The 8,800-nt window shown below is 57.0% G+C and overlaps 1 protein-coding gene across 1 annotated transcript in view; it reads right to left on the bottom strand.

The window, feature by feature from the left end:
* The window catches only part of GPRC5B (G protein-coupled receptor, class C, group 5, member B), a 21,050-nt gene extending 12,256 nt beyond the window's left edge, over nt 1-8,794 (bottom strand). Inside the window, exons 1-2 of the mRNA XM_015565065.1 lie at nt 8,310-8,794; nt 7-354 (exon numbers count right to left, since the gene is read on the bottom strand). Coding sequence (XP_015420551.1) covers nt 7-354; nt 8,310-8,397 — 436 coding nt within the window. The 5' untranslated portion in view covers nt 8,398-8,794. The remainder of the gene's footprint in view (nt 1-6; nt 355-8,309) is intronic.
* Nucleotides 8,795-8,800: the final 6 nt, after the last annotated feature.

The raw sequence follows: 8,800 nt of genomic DNA on the forward strand, positions 1-8,800 counted from the left end.
CCGCGCACACCGCCTCGTCCTCGCGGATGATGAAGGCGAAGGTCAGCCCGAACAGGCCCAGCGTGCCCAGCAGGAAGAGGAAGTGCAGACCCACGGGGTCCCGCTTCTCCTGCTCCGTGATGAAGGGCAGCCGCACCAGCAGGATCAGCATCAGCAGCAGCGTGATCAGGGCGCCAGCGCCGGCCGCCGCCTCCACCACGATGCCCCAGACGGAGTCCAGGTCGCACAGGGACACGTACTGCGGGAGGAGGTCCAGCCCGCAGCCCCGGGACGTGCTGGAGTTCTCTGAGGCCCCCGCGGCAGCCGCGCAGAGCAGGAGCAGGGCCAGAGCTCCGCGGGCTCCCATCTTTCTCTCTGGCACCACGCATGTTCCAGCAAAGTTGGGGTGTGGGGTGGGAAAAAACATCAATTCATCGTAAGCCTCCCACTCCCCGGACTCCACCTCATTTCAAACCTGCCAGCCCATGTGGTGCCTTGGGACACTCAGGACAAGCCTTCCCCCGCTCCCCCCCAGCCCCTCCCGGCAGGCAGCACAGCTGTGCCGCAGGGGGTGGGTGGATTCAGGCCTCATCTGCACCTCCGGCCAGGCCCAGGGAACAGCCATGACTCATCACCAGTGGCCGGAGGAGAGGAGGAGAGCGAGGCTCCCTTTCTGGGAATACCGTCACAGTCTTTGACTTTGAGGCCGCATCTGACCTCCAAAAATCAGGCAATAAAATGAAACTTTAAAGAGACAGTTATGGCACAGCCACCGCAAGCCATTCAGCCTCTCGTGGCAGCAGCTGGCACCTGGTGGCAACACGGCCAGGCCTTTTCCAGGGACAAGCCACCTCCGGGAGGCTGGGGCGCCTGTCCAGGGTCACACAACCAGCTCCTGGCACCTCCCGCACTCCAGCTGTAGGACCATGTGCCCAATGAACCGTCTTCCCGGCTCCACCCCAAGTTCCCACCCTCGCATCCCCTCCAGAGATTCCCCAAACACCCATCTCACTCCATGCCAGCCTCTCCCAGGGATGCCCACAGACCACTTCCTGGCACGCACTCTGGTCCCCATGCCAGCCAGAGTCCAAAGCTGCTGCCTTAGCCCAGGGCTCCTGCCCTTACTGCTTCCTCCACTTGGACGCTTCTTGGAGCCACAGCCAGGAAAGTGGTTCCCCCTGCTGGCCTTGGCTCCAACATGGTCCCCTCAGGTCACACTCCCATTCCTCTCCATCAGAGCCCCTTCTGTCTTAGTCACTCACATCTCATCTCTGTGCCTGTTCACTCTGCTTCTAGGGTCCCTCTCCCCTGTCTCCAGGGCCAGCTGTCCATCAATCGTCAGCACAGACAGGGTTTCTCGGCCCTGAAACTACTGACACTTCATTCCTGGTCCTTCCATGCTGTGGGAATGCCACTGGCCTCCACCCACTAGATGCCCAAAGCAGCCCACCTCCCCGAATTGACACCCAAAAGGTATTTAGACACTTGCATGACCCCTTGGGGTGAGGTCTTGGGTAAGCACCCCTGGCACTGACTCCAGCAAAGTAGATGCCCTGGGAAGATGGCGGTCACAGGACCCCTTCCTCCACCCCACCACAGCTCCGGGCTTAGAAAGGAGCCAGCCTCCTGCCACACGAAAGCGCGCGCAATGCGTGTACAGCTGCTCTGGTCCCCTTTGCTAAGCGTCTCCAGCCAGCTCACTGCCTGAGCTCCACCACGTGTGGGCTGTAACAGCCCCCCAGGCAGCTCCAGCGTCCCGGGGCTTCCCTGAGTAAATGTGGTATCGGCCACCCTCTCAGTTCCCGCCTGGGATCCTGTGAACAGCTCCAACCCTACTGTGGCTGGGAGACCAAACGGGTGAACTGTCGATGCCAATGACCGAGAAGGAGTCTGGTGCTGCAGGTGAGCAAGGGGGCACTTGGCAAGAGATGCTCTTACACAGCACCCCACTTTGGCAAGTTAGCAGCGAGGATGCACCCCAGACATGGGCACTTTGGCCCTGTCAGCCACGTGGGCCTTGTCCACACGCCGCCTGTGTAGGCATTTACTTACCTGGCTCACCAAGTCCTTGGAACCAACTCATTTAAGAGAAAACAAGCCAGTCCTAGCCAGTTTGGCTCAGTGGATAGAGCAGTGATGGCGAACCTATGACACACGTGTCAGAGGTGACACGCGAACTCATTTTTTTGGTTGATTTTTCTTTATTAAATGGCATTTAAATATATAAAAAATTTCTATATGTGACACGGCACCAGAGTTAAGTTAGGGTTTTTCAAAATGCTGCCCCGCCGAGCTCAAAAGGTTCGCCATCACTGGGATAAAGCATAGGCCTGCCAACCGAAGGGCCCCAGGTTCGATTCTGGTCAAGGGCACGTACCTCGGTTGCAGGCTCTTCCCTGGCTCTGGCCTGGGCCCTGGTCAGGGCTTGTGTAGGAGGCAACCAATCAATGTGTTTCTCTCACATCGATATTTCTCTGTCTTCCCCTCTCATTTCCACTCTCCTTAAAAATCAATGGAAAAATACCCCTGGGTGAGGATTAACCAATAAATAAACAAATAAATTAAAGAAAAACGACCCATTAAAACACTTCTCTCGTGAAATGTCGAATCACGTGATGTAACTCATGTTGCATACCCAGTGGCATAGCCCCTACCACCCTCTGGGAAAGCACTGCCCTGGACAGAGCTGCTCCTCACAGTCCTGTGCGCACGCAGGACGCAAGCGTAATGAACACTGGCTATGCCGGAACTAGAGGCCATCTGCTCCTGCATGGGGGCAGCCCTGCAGCGGGCCCCCAGATATGGCTTCCACGTGAGCGCGACCAAGAGACTTCTCAGCAAGTAACAACTGGCACGTCTCACAGAGCCTCCCCAGGTCACAGGCAGCGAGGCTCCTCACCCGCATGGCTGGAGGACGGGGTAGGAATGGGCTTCTGCAGACTTGACCCCCAGCCTCCCCTTACCCCTAAGCCAAGGGACATTTGGCCTTGTCTAGGGATACTTCTGGTTGTCACAACTGGGGAGCGAGGTGCAACTGGCACCGAGTGGGTAGAGGCCATGGGTGCTGCTGAAGCTCCCACAGTGCACAGACCCCCACTCCCCCGACCCAACCATACAAAAGGTTACCCAGCCCTGAATGTCAGTAGTTCCAGGTTGAGAAGGTCTGAGGCCGCCTGAGGTTGGAGTTGATGGGGAAAACCCTAGGTGAGCGGCCAGCCTTGGCCTCGGGCCACATCTTGTGTCCCCTCCTTGCAAGAGCTTGGCCTCCTTCACCCTCAGGGGACCTCACCTCTCCCCGGGCTGGCTGCACACAGAAGTGGTGCCCCAGCTCCCCACCTTCCTGACGGGCCTTCCAACCACAGAAACCAACGGGGTGATGTAACCATCAAGACGTGACCAGGCTCCTATCCTTGTAGGCACTCTGGCGTGGCCCAGTCTCTGGCTTCCATCCCCTTCAGACATGGCGCATGGGCACACCTTGCTTTCTGCTTTCCTTCCTGAGGTGGAGACCCCTCGCACCGACTTCACCCACTTCCGAAGCGCTCCGGAGTTTCCTCTGCAGAGCTCCGCAAGCCTAGCGCAGCCCCTGACCTGGGCCAGGCCGATCAGAACCGTTACCCCACGACTGCTCCACGACAGGCACATAGCCCGCCGGATCCGTGATAACCAGCCTTAGGACATTTGCTAGAATTAACTGCAAAGACATCTTCTAAGCCAAAAGGGTGTAGACCTGGAGCTGGGGAGGACCCACTTACGGTCACAGAAGGGAACCTGTCCCGGAGGAAAGCTGACCTGGATGAAAGGGCCACGTGATGGAACAGGTCCTAGTGCACGGATTAGCTGCCTCCAACTATGCCTGAAGCCAGATACCCTGGTACTTCCCATTCTGGCAGCCAATTAACTTCCCTTTTATGGATTAAGCCAGTTTGGGCTGGATTTGTGTTACTTGCCAACAGAGAGGTTGTATTATTCCTCCAATATCACGTGGCCCTCTCCTTCCAGAAACTCCTCCCAACCATCAGCTAGGCGGCCAGGGCTGTGGTGGGCCCAGCAGCCTCCGGTGGGTCTCTGTCAATGCCACGAATGCCCATGAGGGCACAGCCACCCACTTCTAGAACTATACCCAGGAAAACCAGGAGGGCTAGAACTGACTCGCAGAATGAAGCTGGGTCCAGCTCAGTTAGGATTTGGGGGGACTCAGAGTTGCCACAGTTTTCTGTTATGGCCATGGTGACAGTGACAGCACCTGCCACCTCACCCCTCACTGTGCTGCTGGCACTCTGCCATGCCCCGCACACAGCAGCACCTTATGGTCTGTGCAAGGACGCGGCGAAGCAAGCACTGCTGCCATCTCCCTGTTACAGGAAACAGCGGGAGGTCAGCGGGCTGTCCAAGGTCACACAGCAGGAAACAGTGGAGCCAAGAGACAACAAGTGCACCATTGTCGCTGGGCACGACAGCCCAGGCTGTAAGCCTGTCACCTGGCGAGTCCTCCCCCGGCCAGTCCACCTAAGCCCGCGTCTCCCCGCCCTCCCAGGCGCCGGCAGTGCCTTTGGTCTTTGTCTCTGTCGCATGTGCCACAATCCCAGCCACTTCGCTGTGCTGCTCTTCTGGTCTGTGACCCCCCCCGCCACTCCCAGGCCCTTGCCTGTCTGGTTCTGCACAAATTGCTATCTGATAGCGGAGGGAACAGGGTCTGAGTTTAAGTCAGATATTCACCCTTGGATGGGGAACAGCAGCAGCAGCAGAGAACTTTAGTTAGATCCCCTGTACCCCATCCACAAGCCCCAGGGTGGGGGACACGGGTGCAGGGGTGCGCTGTGCGAGGAGTTGGGACACAGGTAGCAGGGATGCCAGAATGCCGCCTAAGGCCAGGCAGGCGCCTACTGTCAGGAAAGCCAGGTGTGCTCCACGGCCACCAGGTGCCCCCAGATCTTAGGGGAGCAGTGATCCAGGAACCCAAACTGGACAATACAGACCAGGGTTTAGGCACCGCAGGGAAGGTGGCAGGAATGGGATGAATAAAGAGCAACCAACCGGTGGGATGGGAGCATGCAGCTCCTCACAGGGAAGAACAAATAAAACTGAAGGAATGTGCAAGACTCAGTTCACAGCACTCACACTCATTCCACACTCAGATGCTCCTAAATACACTGCATTGCTCCCTCTCCCTCTCTTTACACTCTCATGCACTCTCACACTCACACATTCTCTCTACCACACACAACCTCACTCTTTCTCACACTCACACACTATGACACACTCTCTCACACACACACTCTGACATTACACATTCTCACACACTCACAATCTCTCTCACACACAAACTCTCTCACAAACACATTCTCACCCTCATACACTCTCACTCACACTCACTCTGCCACTCACTCTCACTCACACATACTCACACTCCCACTTTCTCTCACTCACACACTCACCCACACACACCTCTCACACTCTCATGTCTCACACACACTCACACACTCTCACACTCACACTCACAGCAATCACATTCACACACATTCTCTCACAGTCACAACACACTTTCACCCTCTCACACTCACACATACTCTCTCACACTCACACCCTCTCATACTCACACATACTCTCACTCATAGTCTCACACACACTCACACACTCTCACACACTCACACAATACACACACATTCTCTCTCACACTCACAACACACTTTCACCCTCACACTTACACTCTCTCTGACACTCACACCCTCTCACACACTCACACTCTCTCACACTCACTCTCACACTCATACATACTCTCACACACTCACACCCTCTCACACTCACACATACTCTCACACTCACACCCTCCCACACTCACACATATTCTCTCACATTCACACCCTCTCACACTCACAGCCTCTCATACTCACACCCTGTCACACTCACACTCACACTCTCTCTCACACTCACACTCACACACTCTCGCACACTGTCCCTGAAGAGGGGCCAGAGGGGCCGGCAGGTGGTGGAGTGCATGCTTCATACCCAGCGGCTGCAGAGGCTGGGAGGAATGAAGGAGGAATGCAGGAGGAATGCAGGAGGAGTCCCTGATGGCCATGTGCACTGGGCACCGGGTCCCATTCCTGCCACTTGCCAGCAGTCCCTGGGGCCCAGGCAGCTGATTGAACCTTTCTTGCCTCAGTTTCCTCATCTGCCACATGGGGGTGATAACAGCACCCACCGAGTAGGGCTGTGTGAGGATTAAGATAATAATTAGGGTTTAGGACAGTGGTTAACATAGGGTAGGCGTTTATAGAGTGCCTGTGATATAAATAGACACATCTGGCGGATCTCCCTGGCCTGAGGCTGTGAGCTTTCCGACAGCTCCTTCGGGGGCCATGGCCTGGAGGGGTAGGGGGAGGGGGCTCACCCAGGAGTTTGTCCACCACTGGTTCCTAGCCTCCCTCTCCTACACTAAGATTAGGTCCCAGAGGTGGTATGAAGGGAGACACCTTTGAGGGTGATCTGTTCTGGGAACCCCCAAACTATCCTGAGTGGGTGATTTTCCTGAAAGGAACCAGGTCAGAGGCCCAAGGTCAGCCTGGGTGCCCTCAAACGGGGTGTCTGCTGAGGAGTCAGGGCCAGGACACACAGCGACAGGCCTGAGCCAATCCCTGGGAACCAGCCCCCCTGCCTTCCCGCTCACGTGGAGGGAGGCACAGTTCTACACATCTGTCTCTGCAGCCCGGTCGACCAGCCTCATTGGGGCCACCTGCAGGGCTCCAGGAGCCCCATCCTCCACCAGGTCCCCTCCCAGGGCCCAGCAGCTCAGAGACATCTTGAACCACCTTCTCTGAAGGTAATGGGGGGGGGGCGGGGCTGAAACATGGGAGGGAAAGAAGAAAGGTGGGGAGGGCTCTAGTTTAGGCCCCAGAGGACAGCTGGCCCAGAATCAGCCCTCCTGCCAGCTCCTGGCAGCAGGAGGGAAGCCAGACAGCACCGCGACCTTAACCTCTCCACTGCCTGCAAAACGAAGGCAACCACAGTGTCGCCTTTGAAAGGCTGGTGTGGCAAGTGCATGACAAGTTCCAGGGAGGTGCCCGGAGCCCAGGTGTAGAGGGTTCTTGCTTATTATTAAAAAGACAACCATGGTCCCCATAGCCCTACGGGGAAAAGAAGGTAGAAGTGAGGCAGTTCAGCCAGAGGCTTATTGGAGCTTACAGGTCAAGCTGGGACTAGAACCCGTTTCTCCCAAAAGCTGATTACCAGGCCTGCTATTGCACCCCTGCCCCTGCCCCTGGCCTGACCACCCCCGGGTGTGGCAGGAGCTGGGAGGAGGCTGCAGAGCTCTCTGACAGAGGAGCAGCCTTACAGCTCATCCCGAAGAGCCAGTTACAAAGTTTCCTGACATTAGGCCGTTTCCTAGACTACAATCTAACCCTCTGGTATCCTTCCCAAGTTACAGGGTTTTATAATCTCCCTTCCCCGATGCTGCCCGGGCCTGGCCAGTTTGGGGGCACTCAGATTTAATACCCTCAGAGGATAGTAAAGAGGTTGCCAGACACAGCTCTGGGCACATGAATATGCAGAGCTTCTTTGATCCCGTGAATGAAAGCGATCATTTAAATGCAAATTCCATCCTCAGCTGCTGGGTGGGCAGGATGGCTCCTCTGGGCTCCAATTCCGAGAAGAAACGCCACTAACTCAGAACCCCAGCAAGCTCTGTGTGGAAGTGTTTCTGGGCGGTGGGCTCGACTGGGTGCTCCTTAGGGTGGACACGAACTGCTTAAAAGTGGGAGTGGGTTTAGAAACTCCTTGAGTGCACCCACAGAGCTGCGGCTGCACACGGACTCTGGGAGGTTCCAGCACCTTGCTCTCCCCAGAGGCAAAATGAAGGAGAAGCTGCTTGCTGTGTGTCCTCGTTGAGGTTAAAGGAGCTTTTAAAACTCAAATCTCCTGGCTTCCCTCCCACTCAAACCTCTAAGGAGTTCTCCGGCCTCAACTCCTTTCCCTGGCCCCAAGGGTTGTGGTCTGGCTGGTCCCAGCAATCCAGTCCTGTCACAGCTGCCACCAAGTGCCCACATGCCCGCTCTCGCGCTCTCTCTCTCTCTCTCTCTCTCTCACACACACATCTATCTGCCTGGGAGCTCCAGCCACAACGGCCTTTGTTCAGTTCCTCCAACTTCATCCCCACCTCCAAGTCCTTGCATTTGCAGTGCTCTCTCCCCAAGATCTCCTGCAGTGGGGCCCCTCTGGCAGGGCTCCCCTAAAATGTCACCCCAGAACAGCTTTCAGCACGTGCACACCCGGCCGCTGCTCTCCTGGCAGCCTCACCCTAAAGAGAAGTTCCATCTCTATACACTGACCTGCTCGGTGTGTTCGTCCCCCTCCCCGCGCCTGTGGGCATGTCACACGCTGCCGTCTCCCAGGCCCAGTTCCGCAGCGGGCACACATATTGAAATAAATTCATCCATGAAGATCTGGAGCTTCTCTTTCTAACAGGACCGCCTGTCTCGCTGGCTGCGCCCCAAAAGGCAACTCCTTCCCCTCCGTCCTCTCCCTTCCCAGCCAGGCTGACCTGTTCCCAGCTGAGCGCGGGGGGCGGAGGGGAAATGCCCACTCGGCCAAGCGGCCCGGTGCAGCCTATTTACATTCCTCCGCTGCTCACAGCCCGGGGCCTCCGGAAGCGCCCACCGCACCGAGGACATTTCTAAATCAAGGCTCCTGGGCTCAAGTTCGGAGGCTTCGGTGCCAAGTTCCTCACTCCCAACCCTCGAGCCTTTGCGAGGACCCCAGTTCCTCCGGGTCTCTGCTCCGTGCCCCAAGCCTGGCGCAGTGGGGCCCGGGCCCCGGAGGG

Source organism: Myotis davidii, unplaced genomic scaffold (genome assembly GCF_000327345.1).
Source record: "Myotis davidii unplaced genomic scaffold, ASM32734v1 scaffold820, whole genome shotgun sequence".
Lineage (NCBI taxonomy): Eukaryota > Metazoa > Chordata > Mammalia > Chiroptera > Vespertilionidae > Myotis > Myotis davidii.